Genomic DNA, 15,054 nt, shown 5'->3' with positions numbered 1-15,054 from the left:
AAGAAAAAAAAGATGGAGACAAATGAAAATGAAAACACAATAGTCCAAAATCTTGGGGATGTGGCAAAAACAATTCTAAGAGGGAAATATATAAAAATACAGGCTTACTTCAAGAAAGAAGAAAAGCTCACATAAACAGTCTAACTTTACACCTAACAGAACTAGAAAAAGAACGAAGCCCAAAATGAGTAAAGGAAGAGAGTAATAAAATCACAGCAGAAATAAATGACATAGAGATTAAAAAAGGGTAGAAAAAAATCAATGAATTCAAGAGCTCATTCTATGAAAAGATAAACAAAATTGATCAATCTTTAGCCAGGCTCAGCAGAGAGAGAGAGAGAAGTACCTACATATATAAAATCAGAAATAAAAGAGGAGACATAAAAACTGATACCACAGAAATACAAAAAACTATAAGAGCATGCTACAAAAGAATCACATGCCAATAAATTGGACAACCTAGCAGAAATGGATAAATTCCTAGCAAGATGCAGACTTCCACAACTGATCAGAAAGAAACAGAAAATCGGAACAGACCAGTAACTAGTAATGACATTGAAACAATAATAAAAAAAAACTGCCAAAAAATAGAAGTCCAGGTCCAGGTGGATTCACAGGTGAATTTTACCAAGTATTTAAAGAAGAGTTATCACTTATTCTCCTTAAACTCTTAAAAAAGTAGAAGAGGAAGAAAAGCTTCCAAATATATTCTACAAGGCCAGAATTACTCTGAGACCAAAACCAGACAAGGACACCACAAAGAAAGGAAAATAGAGGCCAATATCCCTGATGAATACAGATGGAAAAATCCACTCAAAATATTAGCAAACCACATTCAACAATAAATTAAAAGAGTTATTCACCACAAACTAGTGAGATTTATTCTGCGGGTACAAGGATGGTTTCAATAGTTGCAAATCAACATGATACCTCTCATCAACAAAACAAAGGATAAAAATCATATAATCATCCCAATAGATGCAAAAAAAGCATTTAACAAAATTCAACATCCATTCATGACAAAAACTCTCAACAAAGTGGGTTTAGAGAAAACATACCTTGACAATAATAGCTATCTAGGAAAAACACACAGGTAACATACTCAATGAGGAAAATTGAGAGCTTTTCCTCTAAGACCAGGAACAAGACAAAGATGTCCACTCTCACCACTTTTATTCAACATAGTCCTAGAAGTTTTAGCCACAACAACCAGACAAGAAAAAGAAATAAGAGGCATCCACTCCATAAGGAAGAAATTAAAGTGTTGTTATCAGCAGATGGTATGATACAATACATAGAAAACCCTAAAGACCCCCCTCCAAACTATCAGAAGTGATGTCAGTAAAGTCACAGGATACAAAATTAATACCCCCAAATTAGAATCATTTCTATACAGTAATAACAAAGTAGCAGAAAAATAAATTAAGAAAACAATTCCATTTACACTTGTACCAAAAAGAATAAAATACCTAAGAATAAACTTAATCAAGGAGGGAAAGACCTATACTCTGAAAACCATAAAACACTGATGAAAGAAATTGAAGAGGACACAAATGGAAAGATATTCCATGCTCATGAATTTGAAACATTAACATTGTTAAAATGGCCATACTACCCAAAGCAATCTACAGATTCAACACACTCCTTATTAGAATACAAACAGTATATTTCACAGATCTACAAGGGAAATAAAAACAAAACTAAACTACTGGAACTACATCAAAATGAAAAGCTTTTGCACAGTGAAGGTTTCATCAACCAAAAAAAAAAAAAAATGCAACCTATTGAATAAGAGAAAATATTGCAAATGATATATCCAATACAGACTTAATATCCAAAATACATACTATACTATGCAAATGAACACCAAAAAAAAAAAGAAAGAAAAGAAAAAGACCCCAAACAATTAAAAAATGGACAGAGGACCCAAATAGACATTTTTCTAAAAAAAGACATAGAAATGGTCAACAGATACATGAAAAGGTGCTAAACATCACTAATTATCAGGGAAATGCAGATCAAAACCACAATGATATATCACCTTACATCAATCATAATGGTTAGAATCAGTAACACAAGAAATAAGTGTTGGGGCACCTGGGTGGCTCAGTTGGTTAAGCGACTGCCTTCGGCTCAGGTCATGATCCTGGAGTGCCGGGATCGAGTCCCACATCGGGCTCCCTGCTCAGCGGGGAGTCTTCTTCTCCCTCTGACCCTCTTCCCTCTCGTGCTCTCTATCTCTCATTCTCTCTCTCTCTCTCTCAAATAAATAAATAAATAATCTTTAAAAAAAAGAAAAAAGAAATAAGTGTTGGCATGGAAGTGGAAAAAAGAGAACCCTCATGAACTATTGGTGGGAATGTAAATTGGTACAGCCCCTGTGGAAAATAGTATGGAAGTCCCTCCAAAAATAAAAAATGGAAATACCATAGGATCCATTAATTCTACTACTATTTACCCAGAGAAAATAGAAACATTAATTTAAAAGATATATGTACCCCCATGTTTATTGCAGGTTTATTTATGATGGCCAAGATATGGAAGCAAGCTATGTGTCCACTGATAGACAAATGGGTAAGGAAGATGTGGTGTATGTATATCCAATGGAATATTATGTAGCCATAAAAAGGGATGAGATTGTGCCATTTACAACAACATGGATGGACCTAGATGGTATTATGCTAAGTGAAATAAGTCAGATTGAGAAAGATAAATACCATATCATTTCACTCATATGTGGAATCTAAAAAACAAAACAAATGAATAAACAAACATACAAAAAGCAGAATGAAGACTTATAAATACAGACAATAAACTGATGGTTATCAGAAGGAAGAGGGGTGGGAGATGGGAAAAATAGGTGCAGGAAAGTGGGAGAAACAGGCTTCCAGTTATGGAATGAGTAAGTCACAGAAAGAAAAGGCAAAGCATAATGAATATAGTCAATGATCTTTAAGTAGAATTGTATGGTGACAGATGGGAGCTACCTTTGTGGAGAGCATAGAATAACATATATAGAAGTTGAATCACTATGTCATACACCTGAAATGAATGTAACAGTGTGTGTCAACCATATTCAAACAAAAAAGAAAATTAAGAAAGAATGTGGCCATGATAGCAAAAGCTAAGAGAATATCAGTGCAGTCATAGAATTTTTAACACCAGTAGTAACAAAGAGTTGACTTAAGTTAAATATTTATGTTATGGAAAAGGTAGTGATTTGTCCTCATCTAAGTTATTTCTTACCCACCATGCTTCCACTTACAACATCTTCCACTTATTCACTGAATGACTTTTACTTTTGGCTTCTTACTACATTTCCTCTGAGAAACAAATTTGCTTTACAGTTAGAAAGGACGAGGCTGATGCTTCATGGAAAATGGAATTTTCTAGTTTTGACACATATCACATCATTCAGGAAAATGATGCTTTAGAGAATGAGAGAGTTTTCAACTGAAAATCTAGTTAATTAAACCTTGAAGTTGTTGGGAGCTCCATATCACTGATAAATGTTCCTAAGCAGCAAATAATGTATGACATTGCCTATTATATTGCAATATTTTGTGAGTCTAGGAATTAAAAGGTGGAATTTGAGGTGGTATTTTCCCAGTGTTAACCTAATGGCCCACTGCTAATTAGCTTAATTCTTATCCTCACAAATAAACTATAAATTTGTGTGTTTTTTTGTTGTTTAGTTTACAAATAGTATGGCCTGACAGACAACTGTCACCAACAGAAACTATTATGGTTCAAGAATTCATGCCAACTAGAAATGTTCAGCTTCCCTGGCATCTATAATTGGTAGGGCTAGATTATTTCAGGGGAATCCTACAAACTTTCTTGTATGAAAATTCTCTCCTCTTATTCAAAAGAACAAGCCTTGTTGGGGGGTTAAGGATCTGATGTTACCTCTAAAAATGCTCTTATAAAATGTTTTCAAATAGTTTAGATATTCCATCTATTCAAAAATATGTTTTAAATATCTACTGTGTACTAGATACTATTCTAGTATGTGATATTTATCAGTGAAGAAAATATATGTACATGCCTACTTTTATAAAGTTTACATTCTAGCAGATCATAAGAAAATACAAATGAGGTCATATTCCATTAAAAAAAAGAGAAGACAGAAAACAATCATATAGAGAATATGATTTTATCTGAAAATAGTGACTATGTCCTCTTTAATATTAGAAGAAAATACATCAATATATCAATAACATTTAATATCTAAGTGATAGGTTATGGTTAGTTTTAATTTTCTGTTTTACACTTAATTATATTTTCCAAATTATGTTAAGAATGGCATTTTTGTTTGTAATTAGGAAAAAATCCTTTATTTCCAATCTAAAACAATGAATAATAAGACATATAACAAAAAAATAAGGTACATAATAAAACCTACTCAATAGAGAGAAAACTGAACAATAATTCCAATAGCAGTCTAAACCCTAACACAAACTCCAATTATTTTAATTTTATATATTGAGGGGAAGTCATTAGATGGATTCTACTCAAATTTGCTAAGAAAATGTAGTTTTAATAACTCTCTGATATGGTGGACACAGAGATGTAGCACGTAGATCCCCCTTCAAGAAAGGACCTGTCGCCCAATCTATAAACTCTTGTGGGTTTGTCTGTGCTGCTGAGGTATCAGCAGAAAGCCATGATCTTCTCCATAGGGGAAATAAATGTTTATCTATTTTGGCCTACCACAAAAGAATTCTGGCAGGCCTAATATGCTCCAAAATTCAATGTTGCTGAGACATTGTCATATTTGTGTCACAGTCTGACTTCTCCTTCTTCCTAACACTGCTTATTTTCCCACTGTGCACCTGATGAGAGTGCCTCTCCCCTAGTCTGGAAACTCTCCTGAGAAGTGTGCATTTATGTGTGTGAGTGTAGGGGGACGGGACACAGAGATATTGGTATTCCTAGAAAGCTTGCTGTTTCCTCATCTCAAAGTTACAGTCAATGGTATTTAAACAGAGTCAGGTATGGAGTCAGTCTACCTTAGGCAGAACTGAAGTGGGGGCTCACATATTATCATGCTATTCATGAAATGCTTACACACACACACACACACACACTGTCAAGGGACTGCCTCCCACAATATGGTTATATGTGGAACATGTTCCCTATCTCTTCCTGAAAGACCCGCATTTCCTTATTGCTGTAACCAATTTTGATTCTATAAACCCCTTATAACTCTCTGAAAATATATTAATTATGTTTCTGAATTTGTTTATTGGCTATCTTCCCACACTACATTATAGGCCCCATCAAGGCAGAGTTTGTCTGTTTGACAAGTGCTATATACTTAACACCTAAACAGTACCTGACACACAGTAGGTTCTTAATATGTATATGTTGAATGAATTGATAAGTAACTCTACCTCCTATGGTAAACTCTCCGGAGCTTTTGTTCCCCTCCTCACTACTCTTGATTACAAATTCTGCCCCCCTTCAATCTCTGTCTTCATCCTTCCCATAATCCCCTGGCCCAGACAAATTAGTCTTGAAGCTTTTTACTTTTCCTATGCAATATTCTTTTTGGTTATGATTAAATCATGCTAGTGTACAGTGGCATAAAAGAGGAAAGCCAACTTATGGGTGAGGAAATAAAAACTAAAAGTATGAAAAGAAGGTAGGTAAGGAATTGTCCACAATATCCTTTTATTCTCTGAATATTAGAAACTACATATAGTGGTTGAGTTGGCTTTCATTCTTAGACAATTATAGGATACTAAGAACAAATACAGTTCTATAGGCTATAGCATACTCAGGTAGTGGATCATTAAATCATTTACAGTATCATGTGAACTTCACTGGCCTTTTTCAATCAGAATCAGGAGTAGTGCCACAGTGGATAACATTGAGGGCACAAGGGTATCATTAGGACAAGTTTTACTGCTATTTTATCAGTCATCCAATCATGAACTCTCTACTCACTATCTTTAAACTGTTTACAAATGTCAGTCTCATCACCTAGGGAATGGCTTTTATTATGAAATATTCACTGTAACTGTCACATTTAACTGCCAATGACAGTAAAATGAAAGTCTGTCTTAATTACTGTCTTGTCTCATTCCTCATTTGCCATGCTCTTTCTAGGAAAGTAAATTACACAGGGTCTCCAACCTCAAAAGATTATGTGAAACATAAGGTGATTATTGAGAATCAGAGAAATACCTAAATATTTTGAAATCAGTAATATGGGCTAAGTTTAAAAAAAGTGGATTTAATGAGATCACACTGGTAAGTATTGATTATTAATTTGATACAAATAAAATTAAATGATGTCTACTGATATTAAAAAACAAGATAAATTAAAGCATAAAGGAAATTCAAACTTCTGAGCAAAAATATTTATCAAATAATTTATTTAAATAGAAGGAACCTAAAATAGGTCAAATTTTATTTCTGGACACCTACAAATATTAAACCCTCTTCATGAAAACAGTATGAAACACAAATATTTTAAACTATGTAAAATGGTTCCCATATAATCAAAGAATAGACATATGGAAGAGAGGTAATTATTTTTTCAACAATTATGTCACCAACAATATGAGATAATTAGATGGCCTACTGTCTAGGGGGAGCTCAAGGTTAATTTCATTTGGGGGCGCCTGGGTGGCTTAGTCATTAAACGTCTGCCTTCGGCTCAGGTCATGATCCCAGGGTCCTGGGATGGAGCCCCACACTGGGCTTCCTGCTCCGGGGGAAGCCTGCTTCTCCCTTTCCCACTCCCCCTGCTTGTGTTCCCTCTCTCACTGTCAAATAAATAAATAAAATCTTTAAAAAAAAAAAGATTAATTTCATTTGTTCAAATTCATATTTTACAGGATTTTCCAAACTGTGGCTCAGTGTCAAGTACACAAGTGGGTTTCCAGGCTAGAAGAGGTAGCTTGTAGTGACCAAGTTAAGGGCATTATAAATAGAATAGCTCAATTATCTTGGCTCACCTGGAACATTCTCCTTCATGGTACACACTGTTCTTTCTTTTCTCACAGATCTACTATAAGATGGGCCTTGGAGCTCTCCGTCAAGTAGAACCTTCTCCTCACAACTTTGCACAGACTAATGCTAATGGGATTAGAAAGAAATTTAAATGAAATAAATATAGTGCCCATTCCTCCTTAATGAAACTTTGCCTCATGCCTTGGGGGGGGTAAGAATACATTATGGCTTTTTTAACCTTAATATTAAGCTCAATTCTGATGAAAATAAGTGCCAGTGAATGGGAAATAGCAAATTATCACAAGCAAGAAATAAAATTCTAGCCAAAAGAAAAAAAAAACCTCTATTTTTAAAAGTAAGTTCCTTAAGTATTTCAACAGAAATAGGAAACTACTGAGAAATAAATTTACTGTGTAGATGATAAGTGTGACTTGCATGTGATCTCAAGTAAGGGTTAATGTTACACTAGAAGGAAGAACATGAGCTTCATTTTGAACACATGCAAATTGAACTTACCGTAAGGCCTTCCAGTGAGATGACCTGTCATTCTCTCATCGGACGGAAGATAGGGACCTGTAGCTTATAGTTGAGATGTAGCAACAGAAAACTAATAGGTGAAATAAGTCAAGATAAAGTCATAAAATAAATTAGTTTAGAGAGCCTGGGATCTAGTGTATAGTTAGGGCCTGACAGAAAGATGGATATTATGCAGTAGTGAAGTCTTAGGAAAATGCATGTATTGACCAGAAACCTTTGTAGGATAATAGTCTCCTTGCATTTAGACTTCATAGTACACATAAGCAATTTTTGGTAATGAAAGCTAGTGATTAAACATATTATAAAAGGAGTTATGGATGCAAGAATGAGAAAAAGCAAAATTCACTATTTTTATGTTACCCTTTATAGAAGATTTGTTTGTACTCTAACATGGAATAGTCAATCTTGTTACTTGGTTGTATAAATGAAATACAGCTTTAATCTGTTTCTTTAATATTGATTTGTAGAGAATATATTTCTCCTTGCCCTTTATATTTTTTTAAAATAGGATTTGGGATATAAAAACCAATAATGTTGTTACTTGTTATAACAATTGTATGAGAAAATTAATTCAAGATTAATAGTGGTATTCAAAGGAGGATAAGGTTGTATAAAAATAATTGTTTATCGATTTATTTTGATTTAACTACATAAAATAGCCATCTTAAATCTTTAGTTCAAATGAATACATTAGTTTTTGTTTTTCCCCGAGTATGTGGAATTTTTAATATATTTTAGGTTTAAAATGAAACTAAAAAGGAAAGATATTTTCTTCCACTTTAAAATATTTTTTAATTTCATTGATTTTCAGTGCCATTTGCCATGTTATTTTCTAATGGCATAAAAATGTAAGTTTTGATTGGTCCAAAATTCATGCTGTACCTAAAGACTACTGACTCATCTATGAGTCAACTGTCAAACATATTTGTTTACCTTAACTGTCATAAATTTTTGTTTTTGGCATAGTATCCTCTGCCAATTGTAATTCTGCTTTCATGAAATACTGTGACACATATCACATTTTCTGCCTTCCCAATCTCCACCTGGTCTCAAAATGAGGACATAAAATTTTATTTCATTTTTCTTGCAAAAAGTGCATAGATCAATACCTTGGAAGTTCATCAAAAAGCATTATTACTTGGAAAACCTTACCCTGAAAGGTTCAATGAATCAAGTACATATATAAATTCTCAGTCTTAAAAGGCTCTTGAGTGACTCAATACTTTTTCTCACTAGCCTTGCCTCTTATTAAGAAAATCATCAGTTTCTTCATAAGCTTATCTCTAATTTTATATTATATCTGGGACTCTCAATGTTATCTCAGTGAAAACACCAAACCCACATATAACTCATATTTGAATAATGATTAACATGCATGGGAGTTTATTATGTGCCAGGCACATTTCTATGTATTTTACATATATATCTAATCACAATGGTGGTCAAGAGCTTTCTTGTTGACCATTTATTACATCCAGCTGGGGGTTAAAGTAAAATCTCTCTTTTGTCTTAAAGCTACTTTTCCTATCCACAATCTATTGATTAAATTATATCCCCACTTGGTAACTAAGAATTGGGAAATGATCCAACTCATTATTGATATGTTACTAAATGAAAATAGGTCACAGGAGATAATTTTGGTGCTTAGGTTTGAATATCCTGATGTATAGTGTCTTTTGCTTCATTCCATTCATTTGGAGAATGTTATAAGACACAATTGCCTGAGCCTAGATATATGGATAATAGGAAATGGTTGTTTCATTTGTACTTGATATTTAAAACATGCATATACCACACTCATCACCACCTCTTTCTACTAGTGTCAATTAAAATGTGTCCACAATGTGATGAATGGAAAAAGATGCAGTATGTGTGTGTGTGTGTGTGTGTGTGTGTGTGTGTGTATACACACACACGTATATATATATATATATTCCTATATATAGGAATATATATAGGAATATTACTCAGCCACCAAAAAGAATGAAATCTTGCCATTTGCAACAATGTGGATGGAGCTAGAATGTATTATACTAAGCAAAATAAGTCAGTCAGAGAAAGACAAATACCATTTGATTTCACTCATATGTAGAATTTAAGAAATAAAATAGGTGACATATGGGAGGGGACAAAAAATAAAATAAGAGAAAAACAGAGAAGGAGGCAAACCATAAGAGACTCTCAACTATAGAAGACAAACTGAGGGTTGCTGGAGGGGATCTGGGTGGGGAGATGGGTTAAATGGGTGATGTGTATTAAGGAGGGCACTTGTGATGAGCACTGGGTGTTGTATGTAAATGATGAATTACTAAATTCTACTCCTGAAACCAATACTACACTATATGTTAACTAGAATTTAAATAAAATCTTGGGAGAAAAAAATGCACATATTAAAAAATAAAATAAAATGAAATAAAATGTGTCCACAATGGAAAATTTACCATGAGTTCTCCCTCGATTGGAAATGAAATAAAGATCTGACATACTGAAATGTAATAAACACAGTGTAAAATCTTACAGTAACCACAGAATCTGGAGATGCAGTTTTTAACTTTCATGCTGTTGTTAGCAGTGAGGAACTAGATGAATTATAGAAAATAACAGGGAAACAGATTCCATAGGACCAAAGATAATTGTGGGTTGAATAGGTAAAATTGTTATTTTAGAACTTCCTTAATAAAGTTATATAATACAGTTTTTGCAAATCCATGTGTAAGCATATGCTTATATATTTCAAAATGGTCTGTTTTCACATTTTTAAACATCCACATTAGTGCTATGGAAACCACAGGAAAATTTCTATTATTTTCACAACCATGGTGTATTGCTTTCCCAAAACGAGGTAACAGAACACATTGCACTTAATATAAATTATGATCCTAGCTTCATTTGATAGCAAACATCTATAGTGTGAAATATCTATATATTTTCCATTCTAATATTCTATTCAATAAAGTATATTTACAAGTCCAAAATAACTGAATTCTTTTAAGCTTTATCAATGGCAGATAAAATTAATGTGTTCATGATTCAAAAATTCATACTGAAGTAGTTTTAAGCCAGGTGGGTAATAGAAAAGTAGCATATATGCTTGACTATTCATTTAAGACTAAGTCCATTTAGGACTTAGGTTGAGTGACCTTCAATGACTTGTATGTATAGATTATCAAATATCATAGTAGAAGTAACAGACCATGAATAGTGTCTGATTCTTTTCAAGCTAAATAGTGCAGATAATCATAATTATTTCTGAGTCTAGGGTCAAAAGAGCATTTCATCACTTTTCTGGTTTATTGAGGAATCTTTTAAAATAATAAGTAATATATCATTCTTGTCAGTAGGTTATAAAAAAATTAAATGAAGCAAATTCTGGGAGTCATTTTTAGCACCAAGTTATCCAGAGCATCTTGCCTTTCATTTTTGTCATTTAGTCTTCTAATGTAGATTTCATATTTTGGAACTACAGATTACTCTTTCAACTTATTTTATACTGTACTATAATTATATATTCCACAGGATTTTTCTCCATTCAATGTACTAAGCCATAACTGTTTTGTACAAAGTGTCAATGAGAACATTAGAACTATTATAGAAGATAAAACATAGTGTTTTTTTTTTTTTCTTTCTGTCAAGGTACACTTACTCTGGTACACTGTTATAAAAATCAAAAACTACCAGATGAAGAAAAAAGCTTCATTTGAGAAATCAATAAGTAGAGTCTAATATTAAAAATATATAATCAAGTAAAAAAATGGACAGAAGACATGAACAGAGACTTCTCTGAAGAAGACATACAAATGGCTAACAGACACATGAAAAAATGTTCATCATCATTAGCCATCAGGGAAATTCAAATCCAAACCACATTGAGATACCACCTTACACCAGTAAGAATGGCAAACATTGACAAGGCAAGAAACATCAAATGTTGGAGAGGTTGTGGAGAAAGGGGAACCCTCTTACACTGTTGGTGGGAATGCAAGTTGGTACAGCCACTTTGGAAAACAGTGTGGAGGTGCCTCAAAAACTTAAAAATAGAGCTACCCTATGACCCAGCAATTGCACTCTTGGGTATTTACCCCAAAGACACAGATGTAGTGAAAAGAAGGGCCATATGCACCCCACTGTTCATAGCAGCAATGTCTGCAATAGCAAACTGTGGAAAGAGCAAAAATGCCCTTCAGCAGATGACTGGATAAACAAGATGTGGTCCATATATACAGTGGAATATAACTCAGCCATCAGAAAGGATGAATACCCAACTTTTACATCAACACAGATGGGACTGGAGGAGATTATGCTAAGTAAAATAAGTCAAGCAGAGAAAGTCAATTATCATATGGTTTCACTTGTTTGTGGATCATAAGGGATAGCATGGAGGACATTAGGAGAAGGAAGGGAAAAATGAAGGTGGGGAATCAGAGGGAGAGATGAACCATGAGAGACTGTGGACTCTGAGAAACAATCTGAGGGTTTTAGGGGGGAGGGGGATGGGGGGATGGGTTAGCCTGGTGATGGGTATTAAGGAGGGCACGTACTGCATGGAGCACTGGGTGTTATACAAAAACAATGAATTGTGCATCATGCCATCAAAAAAATAAATAAAATAAAATAAATAAAATACCTTCTGTGATTAACAAATTCACCCAGGCCTTAGACCGCCAAACAGCTATTCAACTGCTTAAGTTGGCCCACAAATACAGACCAGAGACAAAGCAAGAGAAGAAGCAGAGTTGGTTGGCTCAGGCTGAAAAGAAAGCTGCGAGCAAAGGGGATGTCCCCACTAAGAGGTTGCCTCTCCTTCAAGCTGGCGTTAATACTGTCACCACCTTGGTGGAAAATAGGAAGGCTCAGATGGTAGTGATTGCACATGCTGTGGATCCCACTGAGCTGGCTGTCTTCCTACCTGCCCTGTGTCATAGATGGGGGTACCCTACTGCATTATCAAGGGGAAGGCCGGGCTGGAGCATCTGGTCCACAGGAAGACCTGCACCACTGTCACCTTCATACAGGTTAACTCAGAAGACAAAGGAGCTCTGGCTAAGCAGATGGAAGCCATCAGGACCAATGACTGACAGATATGATGAAATCCACTGTCACTGGGGAGGCAACAACCTGGGTCCAAAGTCTATGGCTCACATTGTCAAGTTGGAAAGGGCAAAGTCTAAAGAACTGGACACCAAACTGGGCTGAGTGGTTGCTGTTGAATTTTCTGTACATAAAAGTAATAAAAGGTTATCTTTCAGAACAAACAAACAAACAAAAAAAAAATAGAGAAAAGATACAGATTTTCAAGTAGCCCAACCTCAACTTCTGAAAGCATGTTTATTTACTTTTATGAAATAATATATTTATTCTTATAAAAATCCATGATATGAAATAATAATTGAGAAATTTAAATCCACATGCTAAATACAAAACCCTTTCATCTACTGAGACTTAAAGCATGTAAGTCTGACACGGCACAATTATCACCAGTTGGAGTGTAATTGGTATACCTTTACTGGAAAGCAATTTGCCAATTTATATCAAGGGCTTTAAACATATTCATAACTCTTTTATATAATAGTCTGCTTTGGGTATCTTGATTGATGAAATAATTTAAGATATGGAAATAATAAAACAATGGAAACATTTAAATATCCAGTACCACATTGGGGGAATGTCTAGATTAAACTATGATCAATAAATGCAATTGAATATTTTAAAAGAAATGGCCTTAAAGAGACATAAGGATTGGAAAATGCCTTGACTACAATATTAATTTAAAAAATAAGCACAATAAAAAGGGTATATATATCAATATCAACTGTATAAAATGAATGGAAAAACTGAAGAAGATATTAAAATATTAAGAGTGGTTGCCTTTGAACGGTGGTTAAGAACTGCATTTTTTATTTCAAATTTTCTGTTATTTCCAAATATTTCACACTGATTACATATGACTATTTATTAAAAAGTAAGCAACTACATCAAAGCACAAGAGAGTGACAAGAGACAAAATAAACTGGGAATCATCAAAATTAACACCTTCTGTGCTTAAAAAGATCACCATTAAAAAAGTGAAAATACAACCCACCAACTTGGGGAACATTTTTCCAAATCATATATCTGGTAAGGGGCTTGCGTCTATAGTATATAAAGAACGATTACAACTCGCATCGGTCAAACAACTCGATTATCTGAAAGACATTTCTCCAAAGAAGATATATGATTAAGACCCAAAAAATACCCAACATCATTAGCCAGCAGGAAATGTAATTTAAAAAAAATGAAATACCACTTCACACTCACAGGACAGCTATAATCAAATAGAGACTTAATAAAGTGTTGGTAAATATGTAAAGAAATTAGAATTTTTATACACTGTTTCTGGTAATGTAAAATGGTACAGCTGCCCTGGAAGGTCATCTGGCAGTTCCTTAAAAATATAAACATAATTATCATTGATTCCACTCCTGAGTCTATACCCAAGAGAATAAAAATGCACAAAAAATGCTTGTACACAAATGTTTATAGAAGCATTATTCATAATAGTCAAAAGTAGAAACAATGCAAAAACCAGCAAAGGATAAATAGATAGATAAATAAAATGCAGTATAAACATACGATGCAATATTATTTGCCAATAAAAAGAAATGAAGTATTTTTTTAAAAGATTTTATTTATTCATGAGAGAGAGAGAGAGAAAGCACAAGCAGGGGGAGTGGCAGGCAGAGGGAGAGGGAGAAGCAGGCTCCCCACCAAGTAGGGAGAGTGATGTGGGGCTCTATCCCAGGACCTTGGGATCATGACCTGAGCTGAAGGCAGATGCTTAAACTGACTGAGCCACCCAGGTGCCCCAGAAAAGAAGTACTGACACATACTACAATATGAATGAAACTTGAAAATATTATGCTAAGTGAAAGAAGCCAAGGAACACATCTTGAATGATTCCATTTATATATAAAATGCCTAGGACAGGAAAATCTGTAGAGAAAGAAAACAGATTAGTGGTAGCCTAGAGCTAGGGGGAATAAGAAAATGGGAGGATGATGGCTAAGGGGTGTATGATTCCTTTTTGGGATAATAAAAATGTTCTAGAATTGACTCTAGTAATGGAAACACAATTCTGTGAATATACTAAAACTCACCTAATTGGACGCTTTAAATGAGTATTGTATGGTATGTGTATCTCAATAAAACTCATAACAAAAACAGTAAAGTATTAACTATAAGAAAGAAATACCCACAGACATAACAGGATAAACTGAAATATACTAATTTTATAATAAATTTTAAAACCTGGGAATTATTTGGCAGTAGATCCTGATGGACACTTTATGTTTGGAACCCAGAAATAAGGACTTGAAGGGATAGGGTAGACAGAGGTTTGTCCACACCAGACACACAATAAGGGGAGTTACAGGAAGGAGGGGAGACCATATCAGGAGGCTACCATTAGTTACTAACTGCAATGTTTTAATTTCATGAATTTATCTTCTAATACTGATTATCCAGTGTAATACATTGTCAAGTGCCCCTATTTTTTCCACTTTATATGAAGAAAATATC

General features: G+C 34.1%; 1 protein-coding gene across 1 annotated transcript; it reads left to right on the top strand.

The window, feature by feature from the left end:
• Positions 1-488: 488 nt before the first annotated feature.
• Positions 489-12,693, top strand: LOC118356847 (60S ribosomal protein L7a-like). Its single transcript, XM_035726852.1, is given in 5 exon segments — positions 489-617; positions 4,122-4,143; positions 12,107-12,418; positions 12,421-12,568; positions 12,570-12,693. Coding segments are annotated over 5 exon segments (735 nt in total).
• Positions 12,694-15,054: the final 2,361 nt, after the last annotated feature.

The sequence above is a fragment of the Zalophus californianus genome, chromosome 3 (genome assembly GCF_009762305.2).
Source record: "Zalophus californianus isolate mZalCal1 chromosome 3, mZalCal1.pri.v2, whole genome shotgun sequence".
NCBI lineage: Eukaryota > Metazoa > Chordata > Mammalia > Carnivora > Otariidae > Zalophus > Zalophus californianus.
Note: the sequence above shows the minus strand (reverse complement) of the source record. Positions and strands in the feature narration are given on the sequence as shown.